This window comes from Pseudophryne corroboree, chromosome 2 (assembly GCF_028390025.1).
Source record: "Pseudophryne corroboree isolate aPseCor3 chromosome 2, aPseCor3.hap2, whole genome shotgun sequence".
Lineage (NCBI taxonomy): Eukaryota > Metazoa > Chordata > Amphibia > Anura > Myobatrachidae > Pseudophryne > Pseudophryne corroboree.
In genome coordinates, this window is record NC_086445.1 from 595551606 (window position 1) to 595570295 (window position 18690).

The 18690-nt window shown below is 46.5% G+C and overlaps 1 protein-coding gene across 1 annotated transcript in view; it reads right to left on the bottom strand.

Annotated features, from left to right (window-relative positions):
* The window catches only part of OPRD1 (opioid receptor delta 1), an 86849-nt gene extending 74253 nt beyond the window's left edge, over window positions 1-12596 (bottom strand). Inside the window, exon 1 of the mRNA XM_063954635.1 lies at window positions 12219-12596. Coding sequence (XP_063810705.1) covers window positions 12219-12451 — 233 coding nt within the window. The 5' untranslated portion in view covers window positions 12452-12596. The remainder of the gene's footprint in view (window positions 1-12218) is intronic.
* Between the last annotated feature and the right edge of the window lie 6094 nt (window positions 12597-18690).

Sequence of the window (18690 nt, forward strand, 5' to 3'; positions counted from 1 at the left end):
GTCTTAAGTGGCTCAAACCAGTGGGATTTTAGGAATCCAACACACGTTAAGATCCCAAGGTGCCACTGGAGGCACAAAAGGGGCTGAATATGCAGCACCCCTGTAACAACGTCCGAACTTCAGGCAGTGAAGCCAGTTCTTTTTGAGAGAAAAAGGGATAGGGCCGAAATCTTGGCCTTTATGGATCCTAATTTTAGGCCCATAGTCACTCCTGACTGTAGGAAGTGCAGGAATCGACCCCCCTGGAATTCCTCTGTAGGGCCTTCCCGGCCACACACCAAGCAACCTATTTTCGCCATATACAGTGAAAAAGTCTTGCTGTCACGTCTTTCCTAGCCTTTATCAGCGTAGGAATAACTGCATCCGGAATGCCCTTTTCCGCTAGGATCCGGCGTTCAACCGCCATGCCGTCCAACGCAGCCGCGGTAAGTCTTGATCAGACAGGGTCCCTGTTGCAACATGTCCTGACTGAGAGGCAGAGGCCATGGGTCCTCTGAGAGCATTTCTTGCAGTTCCGGGTACCGAGTCCTTCTTGGCCAATCCGGAGCAAAGAATATTGTTCACACTCCTCCGTTTATTACAATTCTCAGCCCTTGGGTCTGAGAGGAAGAGGAGGGAATATATAGACCGACTGGAACACCCACGGTGTTACTAGTGCGACCACAGCTATCACCTGAGAGTCCCTTGACCCAGCGTAAAACCTTTTTTATCTTTTTATTGAGGTGGGACGCCATGTAGTCCACCTGAGGCAGTTTCCATCAATTTGCCAAACTGCGTGAAGACTTCCTGATGAAGTCACCACTTTCCCGGGTGGAGATCGTGTCCACTCCCGGAATGAACATTGCTGACAGTGCGCTTACTTGATTCTCCTCCCAGCGAAGAATTCTGGTGGCTTCTACACTCGCCACCCTGCTCCTTGTGCCGCCCTGGCGGTTTACATGAGCCCCTGCGGTCTGACTGGATCAGAACCGGTTGGTCGCGAAGCAGGAACTCCGCTTGACTTAGGGCGTTGTATATGGCCCTTAGTTCCAGGATATTGATGTGAAGGCAAGTCTGTTGGCTTGACCACAAACCTTGGAATTTTCTTCCCTGTGTAACTGCCCCCCACCCTTGGAGGCTTGCATCCGTGGTCACCAGGACCCAGTCCTGAATGCCGAATCTGCGGCCCTCGAGAAGGTGAGCACTCCGCAGCCACCACAGGAGAGACACCCTGGCCCTGGGGGATAGGGTAATTAACCGATGCATCTGAAGATGTGATCCGGACCACTTGTCCAGTAAGTTCCATTGTCCTTGCATGGAACCAGCCGAAGGGGATGGCCTCGTATGATGCCATCATCCTTCCCAGGACTCGAGTGCAGTGATGCACTGACACCTGTTTTGGTTTTCAATGGATTCCTGACCAGTGTCATGAGCTCCTGAGCTCTCTCTATCGGGAGATAAACCCTCTTCTGGTCTGTGTCTAGGATCATGCCTAGGCGAGGCAGATGAGCTGTAGGAACCAACTGCGACTTCGGAATCCAGTCGTGTTGTTGTTTCACTTCCAGAGAAGGTGATACGCTGTCCAGCAACTGCTCTCTTGATCTCGCTTTTATGAGGAGATCATCCAAGTATGTGATAATAGTGACACCTTGCTTCCGCAGGAGCACCATCATATCCGCCATTACCTTGGTGAAATTGGTAATGACAATCCCGTACCGCAATTCTGAGGTACGCCTGATGAGGTGGATAAATGGGGACACGAAGGTATGCATCCCTTATGTCCCGATTCATTTCAGGCTTGCAATGACCGCTCTTAGCGATTCCATCTTGAACCTGAACCTTTTCAGGTATATGTTCAGGGATTTTAATTCAATATGGCTCTAACCGAAACGTCTGGTTTCGGGATTATAACATGGTCGAATAATAACACCCTCTTGTTGAAGGAGGGGACCCTTGACCACCACCTGTTGAAGATACAATTTACGAATTGCAGTTAACACTGGCTCCCTCTCTTGGGGGGAAGCCCGCCGGGTCCTCGGTGAGGGGGCATCTTCTCACAGTCCAGCCTGTATCCCTGCGATACAATTTCTATTGCCCAGGGATCTAACAGGGAGTGAACCCACTTGTGGCTGAACTTACGAAGGCGTGTCCCCACCGGGCCTAGCTCCGCCTGTGGAGCCCCAGCGACATGTGGTGGATTTTTGTAGAGGCCGGGGAGGACTTCTGTTCCTGGGGACTAGCTGTGTTGTACATCTTCTTTCCTCTGCCCCCGACTCTGACAAGAAAGGACGCACCTCAGACTTTCTTGTTTCTTTATTCGAAAAGCTGCATTTAATAATGTCGTGCTTTCCTAGGCTGTGCAGGAATATAAGGCAAAATATCAGAATTACCAGCTATAGATGTGGAGACCAGGCCCGAGAACCTTTCTCCACACAATCCTCAGCCTTCCATATGCCTCTTAAGTCGGCATCATCTGTCCAATGTATATTCTACAGGACACGTCAAGCAGAAATCGACATAGCTTTTGTCTCTAGGACCCAGTATACTCATGTCCCTTTGGGCATGCTTTATAATTATATATCTATCACTTAAGACAGCATCTTAAAATATTTATATGCATACTAGGGTCTCAATCTCTGCTGATAAGGTACCTGTCCACGCTGCCACAGCGCTATAAACCCATGCCGACACAATCGCCGGTCTGGGTAGTATACTAGAATGTGCACACTATCTGCAGGATCTCTGAGAATAGCTAGTGCAAACAGGACACCCAAGGGGAAGATTCTCAACACATCCTGGCCCTAGTGGGGAAAGGATACAGCCTGAGAATTCTCTTGTGGGAAGCTGCCGTCTCTTGTCTGGAGATTCCCGCTCTTTTTCCTCATGAGAGGAGGGAAATTTTACCTCAGCATTCTTTCCCTTAACATGTGTACTCTCGTGTCAGGGACAGATGAGTCATCAGTGATATGCAAATCATCTTTTATTCCAATAATCATATATTGAATATCTTTTAGCCCTCTTGGCTGTAACTTTGCATTATCGTAGTCGACAGTGGAGTTAAACTCCGTGTCGATACTTTGTTATTTTGGATAGTGAACATAGAGAGACTCTGAAAGTCTCTGTGACATAGGGACAGACCAGGGTAGATTTCCTTTCTGTTCCCTAACCTTTTGTGCAATAATTTTACCTCAGCACTTACACATATCCAAACAGGTGTCGGCGTTGTCCACGGAGACACCCTCCCACACACATATCCGCTCTATCACCTCCTTAGAGGAGCCTTTTACCTCAGACATGTCGACAAACGCGTACCGACACACCACACACACAGGGGATGCTCTATTTGAAGACAGTTCCCCCACCAGGCCCTTTGGAGAGACAGAGAGAGAGTATGCCAGCACACACCACAGCGCTATATAATACAGGGATGTACACTATACTGAGGGATTTTCCCCCTATAGCAGCTTATATACACAGTTTTGCGCCTAAATTTATGTGCCCCCCCTCTCTTTTTTACCCTTTGTGTACCAGGATACTGCAGGGGAGAGCCTGGGGAGCTTCCTTCCAGCTGAGCTGTGAAGAGAAAATGGCGCCGGTGTGCTGAGGAAGAAGGCCCGGCCCCCTCAGCGGCGGGCTTCTGTCCTTTTATGTACTTTAATGGCGGGGGTTAATGCACATATACAGTTTATCAGACTGTATTATGTGCTTTTCGCCAAGTAAGGTAATCTAATTGCTGCCCAGGGCGCCCCCCCCCAGCGCCCTGCACCCATCAGTGACCGGAGTGTGTGGTGTGCTAAGGGAGCAATGGCGCACAGCTGCAGTGCTGTGCGCTACCTTAATGAAGACCGGAGTCTTCAGCCGCCGATTTTCAACTTCTCTTCATTCTTCTGGCTCTGCAAGGGGGACGGCGGCGCGGCTCCGGGACCGGACGACCGAGGACTGGGCCTGTGTTCGATCCCTCTGGAGCTAATGGTGTCCAGTAGCCTTAGAAGCCCAAGCTAGCTGCAAGCAGGTAGGTTCGCTTCTCTCCCCTCAGTCCCACGTAGCAGTGAGTCTGTTGCCAGCAGATCTCACTGAAAATAAAAAACCTAACAAATACTTTCTTTTCTAGGAAGCTCAGGAGAGCCCCTAGGGTGCATCCAGCTCTGGCCGGGCACAGATACTAACTGAGGTCTGGAGGAGGGGCATAGAGGGAGGAGCCAGTGCACACCAGATATAGTACCTAATCTTTCTTTTAAGAGTGCCCAGTCTCCTGCGGAGCCCGTCTACACCCCCATGGTCCTTACGGAGTACCCAGCATCCACTAGGACGTCAGAGAAATTAGAGATATACTGTATACTCCCTTAGGTGCATATTCATCATCCTTAAAGCCGGCCATCCCCGGTAATTAGGTGCTGGCGGCGGGGAGATGCGGGGATCTACTAACTAGGTGCCGGGGTGGGGAGGTGCAGGGGGCACTGCTGCACTGACTGTGTAGCATCCGGCCATCCCTGGTAAAAAGGTGCCAGCAGCAGGGAGTGTGTGTGTGTGTGTGTGTGTGGGGGTTACTGGGGGCGCTGCTACACTGACTATGGCTATATGACGTTATCCTACATCAACCGGCTCCTGTCATTGAGTAGGAGCCAGCAATACAGTCATAGTCTCGGGGATGCTGGGCACGCCCACAGAGTGAGGTAATCCAGGGCTGCCCGCAAGGCCACTCTCCCTGTAGTGATGTCAACTGGGGGACTTCCTTGAGGCCATGTCCCCTTCTAGCGGAGCCACACGCCCTTTTTTGGCTGCACAAGCCATTACAAGAATTGGTTATTGGCTGTGATTAGTCAGAATTAAAGTATGAGCAATTGAAAGTCCTCATCAGTAATACCTAGGCCATTGTGATTTGTGCTATTTCTTCAGGATATAGGTAAAGGGTAGTGGACAAGTGGAATAGCCTCCCATCAGAGATGGTAGAGGCTAAGACAGTAGTGTAATTTAAACATGCATGGGATAGACATAAGGATATCCTTCAAGGAAATAGGGATCAAATAAGGGTTTGAGATAACAATATGGTAATAAAGGGGCAGACTAGATGGGCCAACTGTATCTTATCTGCCGTCAAATTCTATTTTTCTATGTAAATGGATATACTGTAGCTGGTATTCTCTATCAGACAAAGTAACTTTTTCTTACCAAAGTAAACAGTTTGTTGTTGTTTTTCTCCTGCGGATATGCATTCAACACTTAATTATTGTGACATTACATAAAAGCTTCATCTTCATAAATTAGATGTATACTACATCTCCCCAAGGTATTCTAGGTATAGAAGGAAACGCAGCAGAGTGTACAGTATGTCTAGAATCACAAATCATTCAAGAGCTGGGTCTTGTGCCAGCCTAGACAGCAATGCCAGCTGTCATCCCTTAGAAGAGGCTTGATGCCAATAAGGGGAAAATATGCTTAGGCAGAGTCTTACCGAGCCTCACACCATCCTCCAGACAATAGAGCTGGATTACTAATATGGACACTTTGGTCATTCTATAAAAAAAAGTAGAGCTAACCATTGAAAACACTAAGTTCACAAGTACTGCAGCCTGTTTCCTGAATTTAGGAAACTTTCAAAAATATCACAGAACATATTCCATGTGTTGTGCAAAATCTGGTACACACAAGGGTTGATGATAAACCTGTATTTAATAAGGTAGACCTGCAGAAATTGACCCTTTTTTTTTATATACCCAAAGATTTAATAACTCCAGAAAAGAAAACATACTAATAAAATTAAAACGCTTGGATCGAAGCTTAGCAAGCATTAGGGGAATGTGATGGGTATGAGTTTGTAAAAGTGACAGTTTATCAGCAATTTTGCAGCTGGATTTTAAGTAGCAATATTTTTAATGGCAAAACTAAGGGGTCTATTTACTAAGCCGTGGACAGAGGTAAAGTGTTCGGAGATAAAGGGGGTTATTCCGACCCGATCGCACGCTTCAGTATTTGGCAGAGGTGCAATCGGGTCAGAACTGTGCATGCGCCGGCGCCGCAGTGTGCCGGCACATGCCAGACAGCCGGCGGCGCCTAGCGTTCGCCTCTGCCTAATTGACAGGCAGAGGCAGTCGCTGGGCAGGAGGGGGCGGCACGGCATCGTTTGCCCGGCATTTTTGGGGCATGGTCCGGCCATCGCAGGCATGGCCGGACCATGCAGAGGGGGGGGGGGGGTGCGGGCCACAGCGGCTGCGTGATGTCACACGCAGCCGCTGCGACCCTGGCAGCGACAAGTAACTCCCGGCCAGCCGCAGGAGTTCCACTGAGAGTAACTTTACATGTACAAAAGCGGCGATGCTTTTGTACTTGTGCGGTGGGGCCGGCCAGACATGCGGGTGGACTAGCCCTGTGGTTGGCGTCCCCCCGCATGTCTGTGTCAGTGATCGTAGCTGTGCTATATTTAGCACAGCTACGATCAGGTCGGAATGACCCCCAAAGTATCAGCCAACCAGCTCCTGTCGTTTTTCAAACATAGCCTGTAATATGACAGTTAGGAGCTGATTGGCTGGTACTTTATCTCCATCCACTTTATCTCCATCCAAGGCTTAGTAAATAGACCCCTAAGTTGTTTTTTACTTTAAAAATCAACAACAAAAAATGTGTGTTTTCAAAATTGTACCCTATTACATTCTCCCTTCACCCCTCATTTACTAAATATGATTAATAGTAATTATTTTCAGGTTTAAGAAATATTTCTTTCAGAAATTTGAGAGACTGGGTGGAGCTATATGGAAGTAGAAGTTAAAGGGAGCAGTAAATAAGGAGAAACAGGTGGAATTACAGTATATGGAGTACAGTAGTTGTTTAAAAAAATGATAAGAATTATAGGGGGTAGTCTAAGTAGTTATATTGGGCCAGGTGCATCAAAGATGCGCTCAAACCTCCGAAAATGCTGTTTTCATACATCTGTCGGGGCTTGGACCCGATAGGCAACCTAATAGAAGCCTATGGGCTGAGGGATCCAATAGGTTCCCTCCACGTGTCTCATGCAGTTTCCGCATGCGCTGGCTGATGGCCACACATGTGCAGAAGGTCTCCTGGGTCATGATATTGGAAGTCCCCACACTGCAAAGGACAGCTCTTATCGGCAGAGCTGTACTTTGCTTAAATCTACATGCATATGGTGTTAATAAATGCCACTATGCATGCGATCGGTGGCAGGATGCATCACATTCGTTATGCATACCACCCATGGAGAGATAAAGTAGCATGAGTTATAGGGAGCAGATATATAAAGAGGTAGGAGGAGTTATAGGGTGCTTCTAGATGGGAGATAGGAAATGTCATATAGAACATAGTAGGCTACTCTCCACCAAATGTTGAAGAGATTACTGAATTAGAGTGAGATCTCTCAGGCAATCTTAAATTATCAATAACTACTGCCCATCTCAGTGAACACTGTGGGGACACGGATATGATGATGTAGGAGGGAGGCAGGCAGCTCATCAAAGCAGAGGGTGTGTGAGGAGCGTAGTATGGCATATGTGGGCTGTGTGGGGCATGACAGAGCGATTGCGTCATTGTGGCCCCACTCCCCACTATACTGTGCTGAGATTACTCTCATTGTTAAGCGGGGATTTGGCTATGTTGATACAGCAAAAATTGTGACATTGGCTGCCCAGGACTGCCCACTTTATTTTGGAAGTGCCCGGCACCAGGCAGATATGGGCAGGCTCTGGTAGACTTGAATACTCTTCCTGGTGGCTGAGAACACCACCTGAAATCGGAAGCCTCCCGGCCGTCCTAGGAGAGTAAGCAAGTATGAGTAACAGGGAAGAATTACAGGAAGAACTTAGATGAAAACTGCAATTTTTGGAGGATTTCCATAAAATGAATTATGTTGGCTATATATGTTGCAATTCCTCTCATTACAATCACAAAAGCAGTCCTCTACTGGAACTCCAAATAGCTTAGTAAATTTACTAAGCTTCCAAAAAGTTTTGCTTCAGTTTTTCTGACAACTAATGCCATCTTAAGATGGTGTTAGCCATTGTAGGCCATATGCTAAGCTTTCACAAGTCTCTATACTGAGCATTTTGGTGGGCGAGCATGTGCATTATTAAGCAAACCGAGTCCACAAGCAGAAGTAAAGTAATAACAGCTTGGAAGCCATATACTGTTTACAGGGCAATCACAACTAGGCCCCATAGGAGCTGATGCAAATTTGGAAATAAGCATCTTTTTTATGTAAAATATGAAATGCGATTTAGTCAGACCTTAACACAGACACAAATGCACCTATCGCTATCAGGGGGCACATATCTTGCAGAAACTCGCCCTCTGGTGCAAGATAGTCATCATCACGAAAATAACGATTGACTTTCACTTATGATTGTCTAGGTGCACCTTGATCTCTCCCACTTATACTATATAAAGGGGATGTGGTCTAAAAAGGGGGCATGGCCTCAAAAAGAAAGGGGTGTGGTCACACAATAGTGTCTCCAATTCAAATTACGCCGCACAGTAATACAATCTAATTCACATTACACCACATGGTAGTGTCCCTTATAAATGTTATGACACATTGGTGCCCTTTACACAAAATGCCCACATTGGTGACCCTTATACACAATGCTCACAGTAGCAGTGCCACTAATACACATAATGCCTACAGCAGTAGTGCCGCTTATACAATCCCACAGTGGTAGTGCTTCTTATGCAGAGCCCATAGTAGTGGTAGTGCCCCTTATGCAGTGCCCATAGTAGTGGTGCCCCTTATGTAGTGCCCCTTATGACCCCAGAAGTAATGCCCCTTATGCAACGCCCCTATTATTAGTGCCCCTGGTAGTAGAACCCCCCGGTGGTAATGCCCCTTGCAGAATTGCCCCCAGTAGTAGTGCCCCCAGTTGTAGTGCCCACTGTGGTAGTGTACCTTACACACACACACAAAACCTCCCACAATACTTACCTTTAGCCCCGCTCCTGCATATGACCACTGCCGTCCCTCTGACAACCAGCTCCTCAGAACTATGGGAGAGATGTCATGACGTCTCTCCCATAGTGCACACTGCAGAGCCGGAAGCCAGAGTTCAGGGGTGAACGCCTGCCTCCAGCTGCCACTGAGGGGAAGGAGCCGGGCGCTTGCTGGTAGGAAAATCTCAGTGGGTGCCCGGCATCTCCCTGTGCTTCAGGCTGACATTCTGGGTTAGGTGGGCCGGAGCAGGGTGAACTGGTTCCGCCCTGTTCCAGCTCACTTTAACCCCTGATTATTAGAAACATTAGAAATATGAGTAAACTGCTGCTGCAATCTACTTACATATTTAAATTAAGTCCGTGGAAGGAATCAAGATTCCCATTTGGTATATAAGGTGGTACACAACGGATTTATGCATTTATTTAAACTTAATTAGTACTTTTAGTATGTATTTGCATATGTATTAAAATGTATATTACATGGTAACTGTTGCTATGTTATTTATTAGTAACACTGGCCCTCATTCCGAGTTGTTCGCTCGCAAGCTGCTTTTAGCAGCATTGCACACGCTAAGCCGCCGCCTACTGGGAGTGAATCTTAGCTTAGCAAAATTGCGAACGAAAGATTCTCAAAATTGCGAATAGAAATTTCTTTGCAGTTTCTGAGTAGCTCGACATTTACTCTGCCACTGCGATCAGTTCAGTCAGTTTCGTTCCTGGTTTGACATCACAAACACACCCAGCGTTCGCCCAGACACTCCCCCGTTTCTCCAGCCACTCCCGCGTTTTTCCGAGAAACGGCAGCGTTTTTTCACACACTCCCATAAAACGGGCAGTTTCCGCCCAGAAACACCCACTTCCTGTCAATCACAATACGATCACCAGAACGAAGAAAAAAACCTCGTAATGCCGTGAGTAAAATACCAAACTTCTTAGCAAATTTACTTGGCGCAGTCGCAGTGCGAACATTGCGCATGCGCAATTAGCGGAAAATCGCTGTGATGCGAAGAAAATTACCGAGCAAACAACTCGGAATGAGGGCCACTGTCTTCAGTAAAACTGTCCATTCACAGTCTTGTGCATGACATTTCATTTGTATGTAAATTGGATACTGTAACTTTAGCACTTAGTAGTAACAGTCAGGCCACATTTCTTGCCATAAATCAGGCACATATGCTATTATTTTTCTTTCACCAAGCATTAAACATGGCCCATGTTTTTCTGGAGTAAATCTGGTACAGTATATACAGTATGCCAATGCCACCCTTGCAGAGCAGGATGCAACTTGAGATGCAGCCAGCTTTCCAAGCTGCGTAAAATGTTTCTATTTACTCTGTGCATATTACGCCTGTGTTTATTACGTAGAATGTGTCTAACTCTATATCATGGCTTTGGAGTACACATGTATCGTGTGGTAGGAAGAGTTACAAGGAACTACAAAATGGGAAAACGGCAGCAGTTATTGGGAATGCTTGTATAGGAAGATAGGGTAGTTATGTTACTACTGTATTTCATAAGTCTCCTTCACCATTCATTCTTTTTCTTTTCTGTTCCTATATCCATTTCCTTATGTCCATCCATTCATTTACATCTATAAAGTTATTTTGCAAACAAAACAAAAAAATAGTTAAGAGGAAAGAGTCATACTGTCGCTACCTCTGTGGGAGGCAAGAACGGGATCCGGTCTGAAGATCGACACTGTCTAGGTCGACAATGTTTAGGTCGACCACTATAGGTCGACAGTCACTAGGTCGACAGGGTTTGAAGGTCGACAGGGTTTCAAGGTCGACATGAGTTTTTTTTTTAAATCTTTTTTTTTTTTTACTTTTTCATACTTAACGATCCACGTGGACTACGATTGGAATGGTAATCTATGCCGAGCAAAGCGGTAGCAGAGCGAGGCACCTTGCCCGAAGCATGGTGAGCGAAGCGAGCCATGCGAGGGGACACGGTGCACTAATTCGGCTTCCCGGTCACTGTACGCAGAAAACGACACCAAAAAACAAACAAAAAAACTCATGTCGACCTTTTGACCTGTCGACCTAGCACATGTCAACCTAGAAACCCTGTCAACCTTCAAACCCTGTCGACCTAGTGACTGTCGACCTATAGTGGTCGACCTAAACATTGTCGACCTAGACACTGTCGATTTGATGATCTACACCCAGCAAGAACATCCCAAATCTTACAAATTGGCTCCTTTGGTTATAGTGAAAAGTTACTGTATGTGAAGAAATGAGTAGAATAGAAAACAACTATAAAGCAGGACATTATCACAGCTTGGAGAGAGATAAAGTGGGAAGAGATAAAGTACCAATCAATCTGCTCCTGTCATTCTACAGGCAGTGTTTGAAAAATGATAGGAGTTGACTAGTTGGTACTTTATCTCTCTCCATTTTATTTTATCTCTCCAGGCTTGAAAAATCTCCCCCCATATAGAGAGAGATATTGGAGGTGTATTAGAGAGTAGTTATATGGAAGGAGAGCGGTTTACAGAACACTATATGGAGAAAGAAGATATAGGGAGTGGTAATATGTATGGACACATAAATGTTATAGGTAGCTATATCACTGTGTTATATAAATAAGAAGACTGTATGGGTAATAATACAATGGAACATTATTTTGAGATGTTAGAAGACAAATAATGCATATGTTATAGATAGTATAGGCCACTTATATAACAAACATTTGCAGTTTTGTATAAAGAGATGTAAGTTATGGTGTAATTATTTAGAAAGCCTTGGAAACAATTTGGGTTGTCCCCTCTTCTTTCTTAAATTCAGTTATAATTAATCTCTTTGTCCTCAGGTCAGTCTTGCTAATATTACTAACATGTACTGCAAGGGGAAGACATTAAAGCGTGAGCAGAGCTGCATATGTAAAGGGTGAAAAGTGCACTTCAACATAAAACACATTGACATAAACATTATAACCATATATACATTTACATACAAATACGTGATTTACTATACTGTATGTGCTATTTATAATACATTGCACAGAATAAAGCTTACATTTTATTCTCAGCACATACATGTCTGATTTTACACGTGGCACACCCAAATATAGAAATGTTTATATATATAAATAAGTACATAAGTATACGCAGACAAACATATATGCGCACACTTTCACATGTTTCCCAATACTCAAACTAAGCATTATCATTATCATTATCATTAGCAAATTATCAAAGTAATGTATTTCCCACAGGAGGTTGGTAATCTGTTATGTCAAAAAAGATAGCTGGATAACACATGGATAATATGCTGCACATCAACTCAAATCCCAATTCCACCCCGTACCTCACAATCCCATACATGACCAGGACATTCCCGAGCAGTCCCACAACGCAGACCACAGAGTAGAGGGCAGTGATTGCCACAGCCATTATAATTGAAGCATGGTTTCTGGAGACCCCCTGGCCTGGGACACTGAAGCTGCTGTTGGATGGAGTAGAAGAGGAGAGGTTCTGTGTAACATTGTAGAATAAGATGTCTGAGGAGTATAGCCGTGAAGTGGACAGTTCTAACTCCATATTCAAGCAGTGGGCTAATACTTGCTCCAGTACAGATGCTAAGTACAAGTGGTACCAGAGTCTGTGTTACCGTGGAGACAGCAGGAAGGATGCTGAGGACAGGATGCTCGATCCTCATCAACTGAAAGAAAAGGAGGGAGTGGAAGAAAAAAAAAATACTCCTTCTCTCATACATGCAGATCCTCCTCTACCACCCCTTTCCCTTATCATTTCCCCCTCCAACACTCACTCCTCCTTCTCATAAATTACCTCAATCCCCACAGACATTCCATTTTCTCCAATCACATATTATTCTTTACAGCAATATACTCACCTTCAGTATACACCTCTGACTTCTCTTTAGTAATTTTGATTACTTCTGTAAATAATTCTAACTTACCTCCAGTGCAGCCGACTCTATCACTTTCAGACTGGCAAGCTGTCAATCACAGCCCCAGAGAGAGATAGAGAGAGAGAGAGAGAGAGAGAGAGAGAGAGAGAGAGAGAGAGAGAGAGAGAGAGAGAGAGAGAGAGAGAGAGACTTTGTTTTCTTACCTTTTCTAACATCTGTATATATGTGTATTTCTGTATCATTAAAAGGGCTTAAGTACCTTAGTCCCACTTTTAGGCTTAACCTCCTTTGGAGTTACCCTTTCCCTGCTTTTCTTCATTATTCCTGGGTACACATCCTTTTATGTCCTCAGCACTTATTGCCTCCTCTCTTTTCTCTCTTACATAGGGCTTGTGGACACAGGCAACAGTTCATTTCATCTCTTCTCCATTTTGTTTTTGACAGGTGAATAGAAGACAGACAGACTCTGACATAGAAATCATTGCTCTCTATGGAGAAATGTCAGTGAAGTACAGTACACACGGATGGCTCTGCAGGACAGGTGAGGAAGCAGGTATAGGGAAAGGTGGAGCCTGTTGCTGAATATATGTGCTCAGAAATGCTTTCTGCAGGTTGCAGTGATCTTTGTGTGCATCAGTTAAATTATTTGTCAAAAATGTAACGTAGCAGTGATGGAATTAAGCAGTGCCCATGTTCCTTGAGATTTAGAGGATACCTCCAAACATGTATCCAGGCAATATCAGGACGAATACATTCTATTGGTGGAGACCCACCCACTTAGCTTTAGGCCCCACCTCTTTCAAGGTCCAGAAATTAGGACTAAGGGCTAGATGCATCATCGCTTGGAAAGTTATAAAATGGAGAGTGAAAAAGTACCAGCCAATCAGCTCATAACTGTCATGTTACAGGCTGTGTTTGAAAAATGGCAGTTAGGAGCTGATTGGCTGGTATTTTTTCACTCTCCATTTTATCACTTTCCAAGCGATGATGCATCTGGCCCTAAATGTTAGAGCTTTTTCATGTGTTCATAAAAAATGCATATTCAGCATGTGTGAGTGGATTAACGTGCACATTTAAAGCTACATTATTAAATCTGGACTGGCAAGTGCTTTTATAAGGACGTGAATTAGAAAAACCTCTGCATTGAATGTTTAGCAGTTATAGCAAACGGTTACGAGTCAGCTCTTCGCTAATCTAATTGGGCAGTGATTTTTTTGGGTTAGTATTTATTGTTAAAGACAAGATTTGGTATTCTTCTTTACAGGCACCCTATGGGGGTATGTATTCATGTGACCGGCGGTCAGGAGACCGACGGTCACATTACCTCCCCCTACATCCTGAAGCCTCACAATCCCGACGGTTGGCATACCGACCAACAGGGACTATTCCCACTCGTGGGTGTCCATGACACCCATAGAGTGGGAATAGAACCCGTGGCAACTACAGGTCGCCACTGAGCCCACAAGGGGCTTGCTGCACTCACCTCCCTCCCACCGGGATTCCGCTGCTGGGATTCCGGTATCAGTATGCTGACTGACGGTCTCCTGACTGCTGGTCAAGCATACCACACCCCCCTATGAGTACTAACTAGCTCTGTCATGCCCACAAAGCATGTTGGCACTTGGGGAACCTTAATGTGCCTGAAAAAAACTACTCACACTGTGGGTGTGATGCATAAAACATCACATTTTGCTTACGGTGCTTCGTGTCACTCTTTGCAAGCATTAGGGTGTGTAGTAACGCTGTATGTTTGAAAAAAATCCAAAAGAACAGCTCTTGCGGTAAGAGCTGTCTTTTACGATGATAGGACTTCAGAGTTTATGACTTGGAGTCCGTTCTGCGCATTCCTGGGCTTGGTGCACATGTGGTAAGTTGCCAGATCTCTTAAAATTGCATTTTCGGAGGATTGGCTGCATTTTTAACATTGGCGCATCACTCCCTGTGAAAAAATATTTTATCAAATAAAAACTTCTCCACTCATCTGTCATTCACCAATTTATTACTCATTCAGATCCTTTGGTAAAGGGTCCTCTTTGGTCCATGTAGGAATCCCATAAACTTGGCAAATTAAAAAATGTATGATACTAACCAACTGCCTCTTACGCTACTGGCAGGTAAGTCAAAGTCACTGCCATGGAAATTAATGGAAGCACTCTGTTTTGTCAGAGTGTTGGAGCTAGCATGTTTTTCCAAGAGCCAATATGCCCTAACAGACGTCTAAAGTGGACATGACACGGGTACTTGCAGGGCTATACTTGATGATCTTGAATTTTCTGGCTCTGGGAGACAAGCTGGAGTAAACCAATGCGGGAGGATGGGATGGGCAATGGGTAATGCCACAATTTTGCAAAGAAGGCAGGGCTCTTATTATGTGATTTGCAGAGAATCGTGTGATCATGCCCCCTATCCCACCCATTTCTCCTTTTAGCAAGGATTTACAATGCACAGATAGCTCGTCCCTTTAGGGTATATTATGCATGCTGGAAAATACAGATGTGAAAGTGAGGTTCAAGTACCTTATTCCCCCTTGGATGGTGTCACCGAGCAGTGTCCACAACTCAGGAAAGAGACTTGGGGCTACCCAGTGTGACAGGCAGTCATGCCTTCAATATGTCACACCAGTGTGCATGCCTTCGGTATGCGCTGACACTACGATACCACTGCACTTGTGGACACTACAAAAATATGACGCATAAAATCACTCACTTATACACATACATACTGTTACACAGTCATTCACATATACACATACAGTCACATACATACAGTCACACCTATAAACATACACAGTCACAAAAGATGTTGCAGCAGCGTGTCCACACATACCCAGAAGTAGGTGGTTTCAGGTGCAGATCATAGGAGCCTGGTGGTAACAGCAAGTTACCCGCCCAATGCGCAGTGGATGGAGTCAGTGACAGGCGGTTACTGACAGTAAAAGGGAGTCCTCTAATAGCCCAAATCCAGTGGGATCATAAAAATCTGTGATTGCCCGGTGCAGCAAGGTGGATCAGGTCCGATATACTCAGGTCAGATATACATACATACAAATATACATACATACATACATACATACATACATAAATACATATATACATAGCAGTGACGTGCAATGAGGTAAGTGGCTGGGGAGGCACTGACTAGTATCAAAGCCAGAGTTACACACACAATATATGAGCCCAAGGATTTGTGTGGGCATTATACAATGGTGCAGCAATATATACTGATGGAAATTTGGTGAGTTTTGATCAGAGATGTGCAGAAAACATAGGCCCTCCCCTGCCACAGACTTTTTACTCCAGAGTTTTGACTAAAAATCAGTATTTTTCATGTAATTGCTATAGTCAAAATTCTGGCGTATACTGCTCTGCCTCACCTGACCACACGTCACTGATGCATAGGGGTCGATCCAATTAGCTGTGAGGGGTGCGAAGTTCCATTGATGATTTCGCACCCTTCGCGGGCTGAAATCAGCCTCAATTTGCACAAAATTGCTCAGACCTCTATGGAATGGCGAGCACTTTTGTGCGAATGAAGGCCGCCGTAAAGGTGCGGCTGTTGCTGCGTGATTCGCACCAGAGAGATCATTGTGGCTAATTTGATTGACCCCATAGTTACACAGAAAGACAGACAGTGTCCCTTTCCTTAGTCCCTCTGAACCAGGGCAGTAAAGAGAATGGCTGGACCCAGGTATTTTTCAAGGGATGTGACCCAATCACAGGAGGCGTGGCCAAGCACCCTTAGAAAAAATACAGAAAAAAATATATTTTAAGCACCTCCCTGGCCACAATGCAGCCCAGTACACAGCAGCGTGTGCTGGGCTGAGAAGAGGGGGGATGGGGGGGGGGGGAGAGATGACCTGGACCACGGAACCCTCGCCATATTACATTGCGTAAGAAGCCCCATAGGCTTCTACAGGGTAACACCAGCATTTTCACTTTAGTACATCCCTCCCTTGATCTGATAGGGTGCTGGCAGAGGCAGGGCTGGCTCCAGGCCTACTAGCACCCTGAGCGAGAAAATATAAAAGCGCCCCCCCCCAAACCCCTATGCGTGCGCCGAACACGCGCTCGCTCGAGGAAAAGTGGGTGTGGCCTCCAGGAAAAGTGGGCGTGGCCTCGTATATTATCAGACTATAAATATATTTTCACACCCCCTCTACGCACACAATTAGCAGCCTTACACATAACAGCCACAGTAGTGTTCCTTACACACAATGTCTCCAGTATAGTGCCAGATACACATAATGTGCAGTGCCAGATAGATATGATATGCCCCCCAGCAGTGCCAGCTACACATGACATGCCCCGCAGCAGTACCAGCTACACACAATAAGTCCCCAGCAGTGCCAGCTACACATGATAGTGCTCACTTTTTAGGGCAGGATGCTGATCACAGGGAGGGCACATTTTTAAGTTAGGAGGGCGAAATTATGTACATACAGTAATGCTTGGTGCTCACCTACCCACATGCCAGAGCACGGGCGCGCAGCAAAAATTTAGGGGCGTTGCTTCGTGGGGAAGGTGCGTGGTCACATAATAGTGGCAATTCGTATTACACCACACAGTAGTGCAGCTAATATACATTGCACCAGGTAGAACCTCCTACACACTTTGCGCCAGGCAGAGTACGTTAGACACTTTGCGCCAGGTAGAGCACGTTAGACACATTGCGCCAAGAAGAGCACTGAGACACATTGCGCCAGGAAGAGCACTGAGACACATTGCGCCAGGAAGAGCACTGAGACACATTGCGCCAGGAAGAGCACTGAGACACATTGCGCCAGGAAGAGCACTGAGACACATTGCGCCAGGAAGAGCACTGAGACACATTGCGCCAGGCAGAGCACTGAGACACATTGCGCCAGGCAGAGCACTGAGACACATAGCCACAGACGCCTAGCGGGAACACTACATGATATGCCCCCCAGCCGTGGCAGCCACACGTGACATGCCCCCCAGCAGTGCCGGCAACACGTGACATGCCCCCCAGCAGTGCCAGCAACACATGACATGCCCCCCAGCAGTGCCAGCTACACGTGACATGCCCCCCAGCAGTGCCAGCTACACGTGACATGCCCCCCAGCAGTGCCAGCAACACGTGACATGCCCCCCAGCAGTGCCAGCAACACGTGACATGCCCCCCAGCAGTGCCAACAACACGTGACATGCCCCCCAGCATTGCCAGCAACACGTGACATGCCCTCCAGCAGTGCCAGCTACACGTGACATGCCCCCCCCAGCAGTGCCAGATTCATAAATGCCCCGACAGTGCCAAATAAATGCCCCCACAGTGCCAGATAAATAAATGCCCCCACAGTGCCGCTATGCCCCCCAGCAGTGCCAGATACATAAATGCCCCCACAGTGCCAGATAAATAAATGCCCCCACAGTGCCGATATGCCCCCACAGTGCCAGATACATAAATGCCCCCACAGTGCCAGATAAATATATGCCCCCACAGTGCCAGATAAATATATGCCCCCACAGTGCAGATATGCCCCCACAGTGCCAGATAAATAAATGCCCCCACAGTGCCAGATACATAAATGCCCCCACAGTGCAGATATGACCCCACAGTGACAGATATGCCCCCACACAGTGCCAGTGCCCCCACAGTGCAGATGACCCCACAGTGCCAGATATGCCCCCACAGTGCAGATATGACCCCACAGTGACAGATATGCCCCCACACAGTGCCAGTGCCCCCACAGTGACAGATATGCCCCCACACAGGGCCCGATGATCCCCACAATACCTGCTGCGGCGCTGGGAGGGGGAGTGCTGCTGTCTGAGGGCACCGACTGTCTGTTCCCTACCGCTTGAGTGCTCCATGCGTGCCAGCGCTGCGCAGCGCACACACAGTCAAAGGCCGGGGATGGCGGGGAGAGCTGCAGTGTACAGGGCCGGCT